The sequence below is a fragment of the Leopardus geoffroyi genome, chromosome A2 (assembly GCF_018350155.1).
Source record: "Leopardus geoffroyi isolate Oge1 chromosome A2, O.geoffroyi_Oge1_pat1.0, whole genome shotgun sequence".
In the NCBI taxonomy this organism is placed as follows: domain Eukaryota; kingdom Metazoa; phylum Chordata; class Mammalia; order Carnivora; family Felidae; genus Leopardus; species Leopardus geoffroyi.
The window spans coordinates 59,459,571-59,476,136 of NC_059331.1; the positions used below are offsets into that span (position 1 = coordinate 59,459,571).

Genomic DNA, 16,566 nt, shown 5'->3' on the forward strand with positions numbered 1-16,566 from the left:
CGCCCCGGGACCCGCCCCGCCCCGCCCGGCGGCGCGTACCAAGGCACGGCGCGGGGGTGCGAGCGCTCTGCTCGCGGGGGTGGGGGGTAGGGTGGTGCGGTGGCAGACTGCTGGGGACTGGGGAGGTGGGCGACGGCGGGCAGCGGGCCTCGTCCAGCCTCCACGCCCCGCACCCGATCTAGCCCAGCAGCAGTCCGGGGCTGGAAGGACGGAGCCTGGGTGGAAAGAGCCGGGTCGCCGGTGGGGCGGAGCCTTCGGTTGGCCCCGGGGTACCATCCTCCACCCAAGGCCAAGAAGCGTCAGCAAAGTGGCGTGTCGGCGGGTCGGGGGAGCACTGTGCCCTCTTGAGGGGTTTTTGCTGCCTTACATGAGGGAGGGGACCTGGTATGGGGAAGCAGACCTCTACAGACGACTACCCCAGGATCTTCCATCCCCGAGAGCCAAGCCTAAGACTGCCCCCTAATCCCCCCAAGGTCACCCTGTAGCCTTGTTTCCACAGGTGTCTCCAGGTCCTGCCCGAACTCTGCCTCATTGTAGGTCGTTCCTGGCCAGACTCTGGGAGGAGAGGTGGGGGTTCTCAGTTCATGGCCTGCTGGCCAGCGGGGCTCTTTGCCTCACCTGGTCACCGGCCACTGATCCACACTCCAGGTGAGCGCTCAACTTGCTGAGGCCTCCTGTGTGTGAGGGGAGGAAAGTAAAGTCAGGCCATCGAAAGATAGAAGATAAACATCCAGCTAGTCCTGGCCGAGGGGGGGGGGGAGGATAGGGGAAGGGGAGATCAGGCCTGACCCCCGCTCCCTGCTGCCCACAAGTCAGGCTAGAAGGGAACCCAGGGAGCAGCTGATGCTGTGTGCGGGTGTGCACCTGAGAGGACACTTGGTGGTGTGAGTGTGTGGGAAAGGGTGCTGCGGTCAACCACAGTTTTAATTTTTTTTTTTTAACGTTTATTTATTTTTGAGACAGAGAGAGACAGAGCATGACCAGGGGAGGGTCAGAGAGAGGGAGACACAAAATCTGAAACAGGCTCCAGGCTGTCAGCACAGAGCCCAACACGGGGCTCGAACTCACGGAGGGAGAAATCATGACCTGAGCCGAAGTCGGCCGCTTAACCGACTGAGCCACCCAGCCGCCCCTCAACCACAGTTTTATAGCTGCTCTTGAAAAAGCTGATTCCAAACCCAGCAGGTTCCACTTGCCCCTGTGTGAGATCAGGAAATTTTCCTGACCTCTCTCTGTGCCCCAGTTCCCTGTGCAATGGATCAGGGAGTGCTAAGTCCTAGATGTTAGTGATTATTTTTACAGTTCCTGCCTGTTTCTGGCAAGTGACTGGTTTCTGTACCAGTGGTAATATAAAAATTCCCTCTTATTACATTTATCCAAGTTTCAAAGGTCTATTTAAGGAAAAATATTAAGCAAATAATAGTTCTGCTTGCTTGAAGATATGGCTCCAAATGGTGATGATAGGTCTCAAATGGCAGAGAAGTGGGAAACCCAGCTCACAGATAAAACCAGAAACTCCTTATTATGGCTTACCAGGTGACGTGGACCGAGAGCCTTGAGAAGCATCCAGCTCAGCCCCAATCTGGCCCTCAGGCAGGGCTGCTGCTGCTCTGGGTCCAGGACCCAGGGATTAACAGCCATCCACAAGCCAGGGGGTCCCAAATCTCACCTACACATGCATTCCTGACCCTCCCCCAGGCCCCAGCCTCTGCGCCCTTAGGGCAAGAGTCTCCGTCTCCTGTGTTGCCACCTGGTGGCCAAAGTTGAGAACAACATCTCAGCCCATCCCTGTTAGAAAATTCTTGGAGACCGGATTCCTCGAGGCCCATGGTGGGATCTCAGTGTTGGGTCTTGGGATGGAGGGTTGAGTATGCCCTGCCAGAGGCCTGGGGCTTCAGTATCTTCCCCAAGAAGACGGCTTCTGCAGCCTCTGTTTTCTCAAAGGGGCTCACATTCATTCATTCATTCAACAGATACTGAATTGCCCACTGTGCGCGGGCTCCAGTGGAGAGAACATGGCAGATAGGCTCTTTGCCCTCATAGAATTTACATCATAGAAAGCAGGAATAAATATATAAGATCACGTCAGGTGGCAAATGGTACAACAGAGAAAATACACCAGGATATGGGGTGCCTGGGTGGCTCAATCGGTTGGGCGTCTGATTTCGGCTCAGGTCATGATCTCACAGTCCATGGGTTTGAGCCCCACGTCAGGCTCTGTGCTGACAGCTCAGGGCCTGGAGCCTGCTTCGGATTCTGTGTCTCCCTCTCTCTCTGCTCCTCCCCTGCTCACACGCTCTCTCTCAAAAATAAATAAAGATTAAAAAAATTTAAAAAGAAAAGAAAATACACCAGGATAAAGGATGGGAAGTATGCATATTGCACATAACGAGGATGGTAGGGACAGGCCTCAGGGAGGGTGTGACACTTCAGCAGAGATGCGAGTCAGGTGAGGAGCCTGGAGGAGATTCCCGGGCAGAGGACCAGACTTTGCTGAGGCCCCGATGTAATGTTCCTAGGTAGCTATTAACTAACAAATTGCACCAAAATTTAGCAGCTTAAAACAATCATTTAAATTTTTGCTCACAGTTTTGTGGGTCAAAATTTGGGGAAGGGGCTCAGTTGGGTAATTCGTCTCATGCTACTGCATCAGATGGAGGCTGGCTGGGGTCGGCCATCCCCGATGGCTCCCTCATGCACCAGAGCTCAGCTGATTGGTTGACCTCAGCACCTCCACATGGCACGCCCCAGCCTGGGGTCCCGGGTACTTGGGCTGCTCCACAGAGTCTCAGCCTACCTTCTATTAGTTACCCCATAAGCACTAAGTTTGGCCCAGACTCAAGAGCAGGGCTACACCCCGGCATCACTGGAAGAAGCACCCAAGCAAGGATTTGCTGGCATGTTTTAAAACCACCATGGGGCGCCTGGATGGCTCAGTCGGTTGAGCGTCCGACTTCGGCTCAGGTCATGGTCTCGCAGCTGGTGGGTTCAAGCCCCACGTCAGGCTCTGTGCTGACATCTCGGAGCCTGAAGCCTCCTTCAGATTCTATGTCTCTTCCTCTCTCTGCCCCTCCCATGCTCCTGCTCTGTCTTGCTCTGTCTCTTAATAATAAATAAACATTAAAAAAAAGTTTTTTTTAAACCACCGTGGGCATGTGTGAGCAAGGAGCAGCCAGGAGGCTCTGGGGTAGACAAGAGTGGATGGAGAAATCAGAGGCAGACAGAGGATCCACATGCCAGAACAAACTGGCCCACATTTGGGTTATTCTAGGCATAGTCTGCAGCCGTGTTGCTAGCCGACTGCAGGTGGCTGGGAGGAGGTGGGGGACCAGGAGAGAGGCTGGTGCTATCTTGGGGGGAGAGGGTGGGCATGACCCAGGCTAGGGTAGTCTCAGGATCCAGATATATTTTCATGGTGGAGGGCTCAGGGGTCAGGATGGTTCAGCAGAAGATGTCCAGGGTGGCAGAATGGATGGAGAAGGAGGGGAAGCTGGGACCAGGCTTGTGGTCCAAGAGACAGAAGTCCTGCCTGGCTCGGGAAGGCCAGCTGGATATGCTGGTGATACGGCAGAGATTGAGGCCCAGTGTGGCCTGGATTGGGCGTGCCAGGCAGGCAGGGCTGAGCTGTGTGGTGCTGGTCGCCAAGAGTTGCTGGGAGGAGAGGCTGGCTAGGACAGAAGCAGCCAGTGGGGGCAAGTGGAGGGGAAATGGAGGCAGGCACTTGATGGCTAGAGAGAGACCACCACATCAAGCACCATGAGCCCAAGGGCTGAGGGCCAGGGACCGGCAAATACTGAGCAAAACTGGGTTTGGCTTACAGCGCCTGCCTGCCTTTCTTTACTCCTTATTAGTTTAATTTTTTTATTATTTTTTTTTTTTGGTTTGTCCACGGAACAAAATTCAAAGACACCAGAGTGGGGTACCTGGGTGGCTCAGTCACTTAAACATCTAACTCTTGATATTGGCTCAGGTCATGAGATCAAGTCCCACATCAGACTCCGAGCTGGGCATGGAACCTGCTTAAGATTCTCTCTCTCCTCTCCCTCTGCCCCATCCCCCCCCCGAACAAAAAACAAAAACACCAGAGTTTTGTTTTAACTGAGCTGAAATTTATGTAACATAAAATTAATCATTTATAAAAGTGTTTCAGTCTATTCATTTAGAGAGAGAGAGAGTGCACACAAGTGGGGGACGGGCAGGGAGAAGGAGAGACAGAATCCCAAGCAGGCTCCAAGCCATTTGCGCAGAGCCCGATGCGGGGCTCTAATTCACAGACTGTGAGATCATGACCTGGGCCAAGATCAAGAGTTGGACACTCAACCAACTGTGCCACCCAGGCGCCTCTAAAATTAATCATTTTAAAGTGTACAATTCAGTGGCATTTGGTACACTGACAATTTGAAAGTGCGGAAGAGTTTTATAGTGAAAAGTCTCCTTCCCTCCGCAGTTCTTTGTATTTCTTTCAGAGACAGTTCGTGCACATGTGCGCATATACTCTTTGTACTACAAAGTAGTATATACTTTCTGTACTACGTACGTTGCCCCGTTCCTTGTATCAAAAGATACAGGCAACAATTAGAAAAATAACAATATCTTATCCATGCTTATTCTGTAAAAAGCACTAAAACCTTCACGTATGTTCTCATCTAATCATCCTCAGACACATCCCATGAGGTAGGTACTATTAGTGCTTTCATTTTACAAATGAGGAAACTGCAGCACAGAAAGCCTAAGTAACTTATCCAAGGACGCACAGCTAGTGAGTGAGTAGCGTAGCCAGGGTTCGAACCTACCAGTTGGCCATGTGTAACATCTGTTGAGATCCTCATTCTTTTAACCAGCTTGCATGATTTTTTTTTAAAAATTAAGCTCTGTATTTGGGGATTCTTGTAGGTTTCTCTACTGTAAGAAACAATAGATCCCATGTGCCAGGTTCTCCCACTGGTAACATCTTGCAACACTGCAATATCACAACCAGGATATTGACATTGATACAATGCATCCATCTTGTCCAGTACAATGTTTAAAACCATTAAAATTTTTTTTAATGTTTATTTATTTTTGAGAGAGAGAGAGAGAGAGCTAGAGTGCTAGCAGGGGAAAGGCAGAAAGAGAGAGGGAGACACAGAATCTGAAGGAGACTCCAGGTTCCGAGCTGTCAGCACAGAGCCCAACACGGTGCTCAAACTCACGAACCTCGAGATCATGACCTGAGCTGAAGTTGGACGCTTAACTGACCGAGATGCCCAGGAGCCCCTAAAACCATTTCTTAATTGATTGTAAACATTTAAAAATCAGAAGATTCTACAAAAACTGAGTTCTGGCTTATCTTGACCCACCAGAAGATGAGGTCTCCCCGGGAAACAAAACCTAAGAGGAGGCTTGTGCACAGCTACTTTGTTGAGGTACTGTCTTGTCCAGGGGGCAGGGAGGGGCGCGGGGAGGGGGACGGGCAAGGAAAGCAACCAGCCGGGGCACCATACCCCATGGGGGCAACTCAGCACAGTCCTGCTGGGCACTCTGCAGATCGTATAGAGCACTCCCCTGAGTTACCACCTGCCTCCCTCCTCCACCCTGCTGAGGTGCAAGGGACCTGGGGCATTTATCCACCATCCTCCCTCCATCTGTTGCTGGCTGAGGGCTGCTCCTGGGACAGGTGGTGACAGGGCCGTCAGCTCCCCAGCCCTCCCAGCCTGCCTCTGAGGGGGGAGAGCAGGTGCTGGTTCACCAGCAGCAGCCCTGGAACAGAGAGATGCAGGTGCCGGCCATTGGCAGTCAAGGCCAGACATGCCTAGACACACTGCAGGCACAGCTGGGTAGGGGGCAGTGTCTGTAGCGAGGATGTTCGTTCCCGGGGCCTAGAATAGTGCCTGACTAGGAAGGTGCTCAATCATGTTTGAAAGATCAAGTGAATGGATAAATGACAAAAAGCAAAGCTGAGCGAGTTTCTTCTCGCTCTTCTTTCGGAGGAGCGAGATGACGTGGACCCCAGGAACAGCACCGTCACTGTGGCAGGGGGCCTGCAAGAGTGACTGGGAGGGAGGCTAGAGCCAGAGCTCTGGGTCCTGAGGGCTCAGATCCTAGCATCTCCGGTGACTCACCGTGTGACTAACCCAGTTCCCACCACCTCTCTTGACCTCAGTTTTCACACCCGTAAAATGGGACAGTGAACTCCACAGGACCGATGAGGGGACAAAGGGAACTGGGTCATGTGATGTGTCCAGAAGCGTGAGCACTAGGAAGATGTTTGTTGTTCCTTTCACCTTGCCCCGCGCAGGTACTGCACTGGGTGCTTGCACAACCCATTCGTGCCTCCTACAGCCCAGTGATTAATTACCACCCACTTGTGTAGATTGGGATAGGGCCCAAGGCCACAGGGCTGGTCAGGAGCTGAGCTGGGTTCACGCCCAGATGGGTTGCTTTCCTAGGACCACAAGGATTCTATTACCGTCGCCTCCTGGCTGTGTGAGTGCCACCTGGGCCTCAGTTTCCCCATCTGTAGCATAAGGCTAATAAGGAGCACTTCCTTGCTAAGTTGTTAATGGAATCGAGGATGAGAGGCATCTCCATGTGGGCCCTTTACAGAGAGCTCTGGGAAGGGGATGAAGCAGCATGTGAGAGTTGAGGAGGGTACAGCTGCTGGGTGGGCTTCTGCCGTGCCCCCTGCACAAGTGGCAGGGAGGAGGGGTACAAGGCGCACTGCCTGCTTTCTGCACAGACCCCGCGTTCTGTGCCAGCCTCACTATCACATGCTCCCCATCACCAAGACACAAATCCCAGCATCGCCTGCCTGGTGTAAGGCTGCCGAAGCGAACCCCCGCATTAGAGCCCCAGCAGCCCTCCAAAGCCGCGTCCTCAGAAACATAACCCCTCAAGGCCAACACTTCGCTAACAGGACAAACAAACCAATACGTAGCAATCTCCCCTGCGTGAAGCCTGCCTCTACCCAGAACACCAGCCCCACCTCAGGTCAACACTGCAGGCAGCCAGGCGAGGGGCCAATGACCCAATGACCCACACGTGGCTCCCTCTGCAGGCCCTGGGCCCAATGAGGGGCTGGAGGAGGTGGCCTGGAGCAGGAGGTCCCCGCCCAGTTGGGCCATGACTGCCCAGTCTCTCCCTGGCCTCCCCACAGAGCTGGCCTCCGTCTCAGTCTCAGCCAAACATGTCCAGCCTCCAGGTGCTATGCTCTGGCCTGCCACTGCGGCCCCTCCCGGAAAACCGGGGACGCTGGGCTGGGGTGCCCCACGCACCCGTCAGGACCCCCGGCCTTAGCCCTGCGGAGGAGCAGGTAAGAAGTTGGGTGCCATTCCTGCTGGGCCCTTTGCCCTCTGGGTGTCCTTGAGGTGGTCCGGGTGGGCATTTTCTGTTCCTGTTTCTCCACAGGAGCTGCAGCTTCTCAACTCAGCCTCCCACCCCTCACCGCCAAGCCTCCCCGAGCGGGTGTCCAGGAGAGCCCAGAGGGGGTGTCTAAGAGCACCCAGAGGGGGTGTCGGTGGGACAGGGGGGGTCCAATGTGTTTGCTCTGCACTCTTCACACCTACTGTAGTTCATTCTCTCCCCAACGTTCATCCTTGGGTGCAAGATTAGGGTACCCATTTGCAGATGGGGATCCTGAGGCTCAAGGTCCCCCAGCCAGGAGGCAGTGGAGTTGTGGCTGCTTCCAGTCAGAGGAGTGAGGCTGGTGTAAACAAAGTGTAGCCTTCTTTCTTTTTTACTTCTTAAAATGTTCTTAATGTATTTTTGAGAGAGTGAGAGACAGAGGGTGAGTGGAGAGGGGAGCAGAGAGAGAGGAAGACACAGAATCCCAAGCAGGCTCCAGGCTCGGAGCTGTCAGCACAGAGCCGGACGCCGGGCTTGAACTCATCAAACTGTGAGATCATGACCTAAGCAGAGGTTGGTTGCTCAACCAACTGGGCCGTCCAAGCGCCCCCAAAGTGTACCCTTCCACCCCCGACACGCACATGACTTTGAAGTTCTACAACGTAGCAGGTCAGCTCTTGTTTTCGCTTCTTTGTCCCTCCCCCCAGTCTTGTAGTGAGTGTGCAGCCAGCAAGGCTAGAACCCTAGCGGGGGCGGGATGGTGCTGCTGAAAGCATTGCCAAGGTGTCCCTGACCATCACCCACAGCCTGGAGAGCCTGGAGCCAGCCCAGGACTGGGGGCGCTCGAGCCTGCACCCCGGGCAGCTCCGACCGTCCAGGAGCGCACTTGTCTCCCTCGTAAACTGGGGATGAAAATGACACCACAGAGCAGTGGAGGAGACCAGAGGAAATAAAGAAGGTGGCACAATGATATAAAGTATCCTCCTTTTTCTTTACTCAGAATTACTTGAGAAATTCAGGAGCAGTGCAGGGGAAAGTAAAAAAAATACAAATAGGCACCAACATTAAAAAAGGAATCACACAACCCCACCCTAAGTGAAGACTGCCGCCCTTCAGTGGCTGCCCCCTAAACTTTCTGCGGAGGCAGCTCACAAAGCGCGGATGGGGCGCTGGGGGGCGCTGGGGCGGACCCGGCAGAGCTAGGGCAGGAGAAGGGTGGGGGAAGGGTGCTGGGGGTAAGGGGTGTTGCGAGGGGGGCACTGGGGGGCGCTGGGCGGAGCTGGGGCACCACTGGACAGTGCAGGCACAGGGGAAGTGTGGGCCCAGGCCGCTGGAGGGCGCTGGGGGGCGCTGGGGTGGGACTGGACAGCTCCGGTGCAGGGGCAGTGGGGGGCCTGGGCCCTGGGGGCCTGGCTCCGCCTCCTCTTCCATGGTGCTTATCTGGCCCAGCTTAACTTCGTCAAAATAGTCATTCAAGCTTCCTCCCCTTGGGTCACCTCCCTGCTGGGCGCCAAGGGCTCAATCTTTGACCGTCAGGGCATGGAGGGCCCTGTCACCTGCCCATCTCGGGTGACACCTTTATAGCTGCGTGATGGTGTCCTGTGCTAGGAGGGGGGCACTCGGGAGCTGAGGAGCTGGGCCACCTCAGCCTTGCCCTGTGTAGGTCGCCGTTTGCTTGCAGGTCTGGGAGTTGGGGCTGTTGAAAGCCGCTACATCTTCCCTCAGGGTGCCAGGGTCAGCCAGCCTTAGGTTGGTGAGATAGTAAGAAGGACGGATGTTGACCTCTGCCCTGACCCTCCCTTCCTTCGACCCCAGCTCCTGACAAAGAGCTCTTAAATTCCTTGGAATTTCCTGGGTGATAGGGAAATTCTTTTGTTCTAAGGAAGCCACTCTAGATAGGGGCTGGTCACCAGAAAGACTGTTCCAAGATAAGAAGCTTGGAACTTTCGCCCCCCCCCCCCATTCCCTAGAGAGGGGAGAACAGCTGGAAATTGAGTTAATCATCCATCATGCTTACGTGCTGAAACCTCTATAAAAATCCCATAACTGCAGGGTTCCGAGAGCTGGGTTGCGGGACACATTGAGGTGCTGGGCCCACCCCACATCTTGCCTTGTGTACCTTCATCTGGTTGTTCATCCGGACCCTTGATCATATGCTTTATTGTATAAAAACCAGTAGACACGTTTCTCTGAGTTCTGCGAGCTGCTCAGCAAATTACTGAACCCAAGGAGGGAAGTGGTGGGAACCCCGGTACTTAGCGGGTTGGTCCCCAGTACAGGTGAAAACCTGGGGGTGTGTGATGGCATCTGAGGTGGGAGGGGCAGTCTTGTGGGACTGAGCCCTTAACCTTCAGGGTCTCAGCTGACTCAGGCAGATGATGTCAGAACAGAATGACGCTTGGGCCACCCAGCTGGTGTGGAGAATTGGTCGGGGGAGGGGAACTCCCCAAACCAGTCACAGAAGCGTCCTGTGTGCGAACACTCACCTCAGAGGAGAAACACAAGCGGTTTCTCCCAGGCAGTCCGAACCCAGCAACCTCCAAATCCGCCAGCAGCTCGCTTTCTGCTTTTCCTTCAGCTTGCTTTCTATTCTTTTTGTTTAGATTTAAATGTGTCTCTTTGATTTTTGACATAAACTTTCCAGGTAATTGTATAAGATGAGGAGCTCAAGTCTTATAAAAGTGTAAGTTCCCTACTTCTCCTGATAGGCCATTGACAAAAAATTATGTTTATTTTTGAGAGACAGAGCGTGAGTGGGGGAGGGGCAGAGAGAGAGAGAGAGAGAGAGAGAGACAGAATCCGAAGCAGGCTCTGGGCTCCAAGCTGTCAGCACAGAGCCTGACGCGGGGCTCAAACTCACGAAGGGTAAGATCATGACCTGAGCTGAAGTCGGACACTTAACCGACTGAGCCACCCAGGTGCCCCGGCCATTTTTTTTTTTTTTGCATATCCCTCCACATGTGTTTTATGTACGTACGATATGCGTGTGTGTCCTTCTTAAGCATGTAAGTGGTTGCAATCTATACACATCGGTTTTTTTGGACGTTCATTCCTGGCGAGTTTAGAGTTACCCGTCCTTTTAACTGGTGGGTAGTATTCCATTATTTGGTGTGCTTCACTCTCTGCTCTTCTTTCAGTAGATTTCTCTGTTTAAACCTAGGCAGTCTGGCTGTCACATTTTAGGCAATGCATTTTCAGCACAAACACAAGACGACTTCTACAGTGCAGGAATTTTCTTTTTTTTTTCAACGTTTATTTTTTTGGGGACAGAGAGAGACAGAGCATGAACGGGGGAGGGGCAGAGAGAGAGGGAGACACAGAATCGGAAACAGGCTCCAGGCTCTGAGCCATCAACCCAGAGCCCGACGCGGGGCTCGAACTCACGGACCGCGAGATCGTGACCTGGCTGAAGTCGGACGTTTAACCGACTGCGCCACCCAGGCGCCCCATGGAATTTTCATCATCTAACAGGAGCGGTTGCTGTACCCGAAATGTCTTCAGCTACCCCCTGACCCCATATGCAGTTACTCTCAGTGACCTGTTCCCCAAACCCTGCCCCACCCACAAGGACTGTTCCGGACATTAGATACCAGACCTGGAGACCACCCCAGTGTGTCTGTGTCCCCATCACTAATAACACACTATCTTGAACTCCTTAAGAGTGGGGCTCTGTTGGGTTCATTTCTGGATCTTTAGTGACACCGGTACTGGGTTGCTGAATGAACTGGTATGTTGTTAAGTGCCCCCACCAAATCCTACAAGAGTTCAGTAGGCAGGAGAAACCTAGGAGGGCTTCTTGGAGGAGGCAGTCTTGGCAACATAGGCAAGGTTCTTGGACTCAGTCCAAGAAGGAAGGCCATTTGTAGACAAGGGGAGGCAGTGAGTGACAATGCAGAGATGGGCCTGGCCAAAGTATACCAGGGGTGGAGGAGGCCCTGTGTAGGCTCAAGCTGGCTGTGGAGCTTGGAGAGTCAGGCCCAGCCAAGTTATAGAGGACCCTGAAAGCCAAAAACAGTGTTGACTTTATTGATTGAGTCATGGGGAGACCCTGAGGGTGTCTGAGTAGGAGCATAAACCTGCTCATTAACTATATATACATATATATAGTTATAAAGAGAGTATAAAAGCTTTCGACAGATTATCTAGAAGGGCAAGGTGGGCAGAGACCCAAGTAGAAGAAAGAGCTGGCAGCATGGAGGGCCATGAGTGTGGGACATGATCGTTTTGACAGTTGTCACTCACACGGCACCTCTGTGTGCCAGACCTGGTGCCGAGCGTGTTGATTCAGTGAGTCCCCAAGACAGCCCTGTGCTATCAGTGTGCTCTTTTTACAGAAGAAGAGACCGAAGGTCAGAGAGGTGAAGCGTGCACGTGTGATGTAGCCAACCTTCTGGTGTAGACTGAGATAGGAAGAGCTGGGTCACCGTAGCAGCACCCTATGCAGAGGCCACCCCACCCCCAGCTAGGAACAGTCTGAACCTCAGGTTGGACCCTCTTAGTTGGTCTGGTTGGCTCCAGTTCAGGCCAGAGCAGACCTAATGAAGCCTGAGCAAGAGTGAGTGCAAGGACAGGGGTGATTCAAACAAGGCTGCACCAAATCAGTCATGGCCATCATTTTTGGTAGACGTAGTGACAGCCAACGACTTTCAGGTAGGTGGGTTTTGCCCCACCAGCACACTGCCAGGTTAGAATGGAAGTAAGGCCTGAGCCAAACTCTCTCTCTCTCTCTCTCTCTCTCTCTCTCTCTCACACACACACACACACACACACACCCCCATTCCGTGAGCTATAAACAAAGTCGCAGGCTGGCATCCTTTTAGCTGATCAGCCACCAACGCAGAAAAGGTTTGCTCAGGGCAGAAGTAACACTGTCCCCAAGACAGGATCCTGTCCCTGTCCATTATTTCCCCAGGGCTGCTGTAATAAATCTCCACACACGGAGTGGCTTTAAAACAGCACAAATTTATTGTCTTACAACGGTGGGTGTCAGAAAGCTGAAATGGGTTTCCTTGGGCAACGAGCAAAAAACATTAGCGCAAATGCAAGGATATGGAAATCATGCTTGCTCGGTTGCTGTCTTACTGAGTCTCGTGATTCTCATTTCTTTGGACGCAAATATTACATATCAGATCAGCCTAGTTTATGCGTACGTGTAATATATTTTCAGCAGCAATAAATGCATTGTACAAGGGTCAAGTTAAAAAATATATGCAGTGAGGCTGCATTCTCTCTGGAGGCTCTGGGGGTTGAGGAGGTGTGGATCTCTTTCCTTGCCTTTTCTAGCTTCTAGAGGCTGCCTGCAGTTTTTGGTTTGTGGCCTCGTCCTCTGTCTTCAAAGCCAGATGCATAGCAAATTCAGGTCTCTCTCTCTCTCTCTCTCTCTCTCTCTCTCTCTCTCTCTGACTCAGACCCTCCTGCCTCCCTTTTACGAGGACTCTGGCGGATACATAGGGCTGACCTGGATGATGCAGGATAATCTTCCACACCAGACCCTTACCTTAATCACATCTGCAGTCTCTCTTGCCTTGTCATTAAACAAATTCACAGGTTCTGGGGAATAGGATGCAGATGTGTTTGGGGGTCGTTATTCTGCCCACCACACTGTCAAGCACCCAGACTTCTCCAACCTGCTGACTGACCCTGGAACATTTTATGAATCAATCCTTTGGCCCTAACTGAGCTTGTTAGATTTTTAGGCCTATTAAGGCAACGGGGGTGGTCTGGAATATTCTTTCCAATTTATGTGTCTTGAATACATCTGATTTCACCAATAAGAGTCCATTTGGAACATGCATTATATGATTAATGGGCCATAATTTGGCCAGTGAAAATCCATGTCTGACATTTTATATGCTGCATAGCAGTCCCTCTGGTGTAGATTGAAATATGGAATAGCAGACCCTCTGGTGTAGATTGAGATATGGAGAGGTGAAGTGTTTGTGGGAACATCCTGTGATTAGCATGCCAGCTGACCACCCAGGGTGTGAGTTGCCAAGTAGGGTGCCTACTCGTGCTCCCTGTGGGTGCTGTGGCATCTTACAATAAACTGAAGCCCTGCAAACAAGGAAGCTACAAAGCCAGGGCAGGGGAGGAAGCAAGAAATACTCCTTAGGTTCCGGTTTAGGGATCTTCAAAAGAGTGGGTGAGTAGAGGCGCTGTATGCTACACAATGTACATTTGCTCATCGAATCCTTCCAACTACCCAGCTGAGTAGGCCATGCCAAGAGATGAGGAAACTGAGGCAGGGGTGACCGGCCCAAGTTCACACGGGTAGTGGGAGGCAGGGCCAAGGGTAGACTCAACTCTGGCTGCTGTCCCCATGCTTATCATGGGGGCTCCCAACCTTGTCACCGCACCCACCCTTTCCTCGCTGAGCCTCCTCTGCTGAGGTTCCGAGGTTCCGTGGGGGCCCCCGGGCCCCCCATAGGCCTGCATCAGACCTCTGGCGGACCTTGGGCAGACATGAAGTTTCTGAGAACTCCCAACCAGAGACTCAGAAGAGTGACCCAGGTCAGCAAACAGAGCTGCTACTTTGTAGATTTTTTCACTGAAGAAGCATTTACTGCCTGGCTGTTAGGTAACTCTAGACACAGGGGATAAAGTTATTGAGCGAAAATATAATAGAAGACAATGTTCCTAAACTAAGTAAAAACGTGAAATTGTAGATAAAAGGATATCGTTTATCCCAGAAAAAAAAAAGAAAACTTGATATAGAATAGTTGACATTAAGACATGTCTAGACTGGGGTGCCTGGGTGGCTCAGTTGGTTAAGTGTCTAACTCTTGATTTTAGCTCCGGTTATGGTCTCAGGGCTCATGGGATCAAGCCCTGTGTGGGGCTCTGTGCTGACAGCATGGAGCCTGCTTGAGATTCTCTCTCTCCGCCCCCTCTGCTCCTCTCCTGCTCTCATGCACATGTACTCTTTCTCAAAATAAATAATCATTAAAAAAAAAAGATTCCCTCCCTTTCCCCCCTCTGCCCCTGTCTCCCACTTGCACTCTGGGATAGAGTAAATAAAAATTTTAAAAAAATTAAATAAAAAAAATGAAAAAATGAAAAAATAATAAAGAAAAAAAAGACAGGTCTAGACTAAATTAGTGAATTTCAGGGATAAAGAAAAATTCAATGGTCACAAAATGGAAATCTTATACAAGGGGAAATACAGCACACAGAGCTTCTGTGCTGCATTTAGGCTATGGACCTTGCCAGAATCCCCGTTATGTTTATGGCACACATGCATTCTTCCTTCAGAACAGACTGAATTTCTTACAGCCTTTAAAGACATTTTGAAAAATGGCCAAAGGGCACCTGGCTGGCTCAGTCAGAGGAATGTGTGACTCTTGATCTCCAGGTGGTGAGTTGGAGCCCCATGTTGGGTAGAGAGATTACTTAAGTAAATAAAAACTTCAAAAAAAAGAGAGAAAGGAAGAAAGAAAAAGGAAGGAAGGAAGGAAGGAAGGAAGGAAGGAAGGAAGGAAGAAAAGCAAGCAAGAAAAGCAAGCAAAATGGCCTAGTCATTTCTATCAACTGACACAATTTAAGAACCATTGATTTTGACAGGAACCTCTGTTGTATGTTTTGAGTTATGTGATTAGCTGAACAAGGTTGCAAAAGCATTTGACAAGGTCGAATCCAGGTCCTTAGTAAGAACACCAGGTTTAGGCCCAGTAGTGAAGCCAGCCCTGCTGGGGAAACAGCGAAGACAGTTTTTTTTCCGACCACTGCTTGCCACCTCTTAGCGGGTTGTGAAATCTGGTTAGGGGGTTGCAAGTAGCATTCATCAGAAAGCAAAATAAAACAAGCTAGAATAGGATAGAATATATTAGGAGTTGGGTAGTAAGGTCAAGTCTTGTGTAGATTGTGTGTGTGTGCGTGTAATATATATTGTGTAGATTGTATGTGTGTGATATATTGCTTTCAAAACTTTTCTTTAAATGTTCAGTTTCACTTGCAAGCTCTTGTTAGAAGCTATACACCAGCTAGAAAACAACAACGGTCTTTGTGTTGAGGTACAACATGCACAGAAAGCCACGGAAACCACGCGTGCACAGATGTGTCTGTCACAGGTGCGGGGAGCGGGGAACAGACCCCAGCCTTGAAGGAGAACTGCTGGCCTGACCTCTAACACGTGGCTCGGCCACACCTGCCCCTGAACAGCCTCTCAACAGAGCTGGCAGTATGTCCCTTAGGTGTGGGCTTCTTTCACTCAACAGCGGCTTGGGAGAGCCAACCCGGCTGCTACATGTTGCTGTGGATCATTTATCCTCCTGGCTGTCCTGTAGCGGCTCCCAAAGTGGGGTCCCCGGGCCAGCAGCGTGGCACCTGGGAACTGGTGAGGAACGCAGAGCAGAGGCCACACCAGACCCTGTGGGCGACCCCCGCGTCAGCTGGACTTCCACACCCTCCTGCTGCAGTGTATTCCTGGCCACTGTTCTTGAGGGAGAAACTCATATTTCTCATCAGCTTTTTTCTAAGGGAGAAGGGATGATGGGCTTTTGTTCCACATGAAAATTAAATGAAGGAATGGGTCTGCAGACCTTCCCAAGTTTCTGTAACACCCTGAGCTGGGGTTTTCTTCATCGCCTCTCTTGCCATTTGCTCCTTCCCGGATTACCCCTCTCCTTTCTCTCCTCCCACCCTGCCCCGATGCTGAGGCCCCAGTGACATCCTTGTCACTCAGTCCTGGGATGTGTCTTAGCCCACACAGTGTCAGACCACTGGGTACCTCGGACAGGCTGCCCTCCTCCTAGCCCTCTGCCCTTGGCCGGCAGGAACCTGTGCTCCTGGCTGGACTTCCAGCACCATCTCCCTGGGGGCACTTCTGCCCCTGCCCAAAGCTGGTGTCCCCAGTCCTGGGCCCTGGCCTTCTCCCATCACCTCCTGCCTCCCCGTGTCCAAAGCCCACCTGTCTTCAGGTTATCAGACCACCTCTCCCCCTCAGTAGGCATGCACTGAATGAATGAGGGAATAAATTCACCACTCTCAGCTCCTCAGCTCCCCACCCCCAAAACAGTTTGCTCCCCAGGGTCAGCTGGTTGCATAAATGGCCTCAACCTCCACCCAGATACCCTTGGTCGCCTCCCCAGCTTTGCCTGCCTCCGGGCTCCAGTCCAGGTGTTGGAAGGAAGGGAGCTATGAAGGGGTCTGCTATAACTCTGGCCCTCCTTGTGCTTGGTAAGACAGATTGTAAGCAGTGAAACAAACAACCAGTAGAACACCCATCAGTGAAAAGCTTGGGAAGGA

At 51.9% G+C, this 16,566-nt stretch overlaps 1 protein-coding gene across 1 annotated transcript in view; it reads left to right on the forward strand.

Annotated features, from left to right (window-relative positions):
* The first annotated feature begins 7,100 nt into the window (after positions 1 to 7,100).
* Positions 7,101 to 16,566, forward strand: part of UROC1 (urocanate hydratase 1) — a 40,535-nt gene continuing 31,069 nt past the window's right edge. Inside the window, exon 1 of the mRNA XM_045494046.1 lies at positions 7,101 to 7,291. Within this exon, the coding sequence (XP_045350002.1) occupies positions 7,166 to 7,291 (126 nt within the window). The 5' untranslated portion in view covers positions 7,101 to 7,165. The remainder of the gene's footprint in view (positions 7,292 to 16,566) is intronic.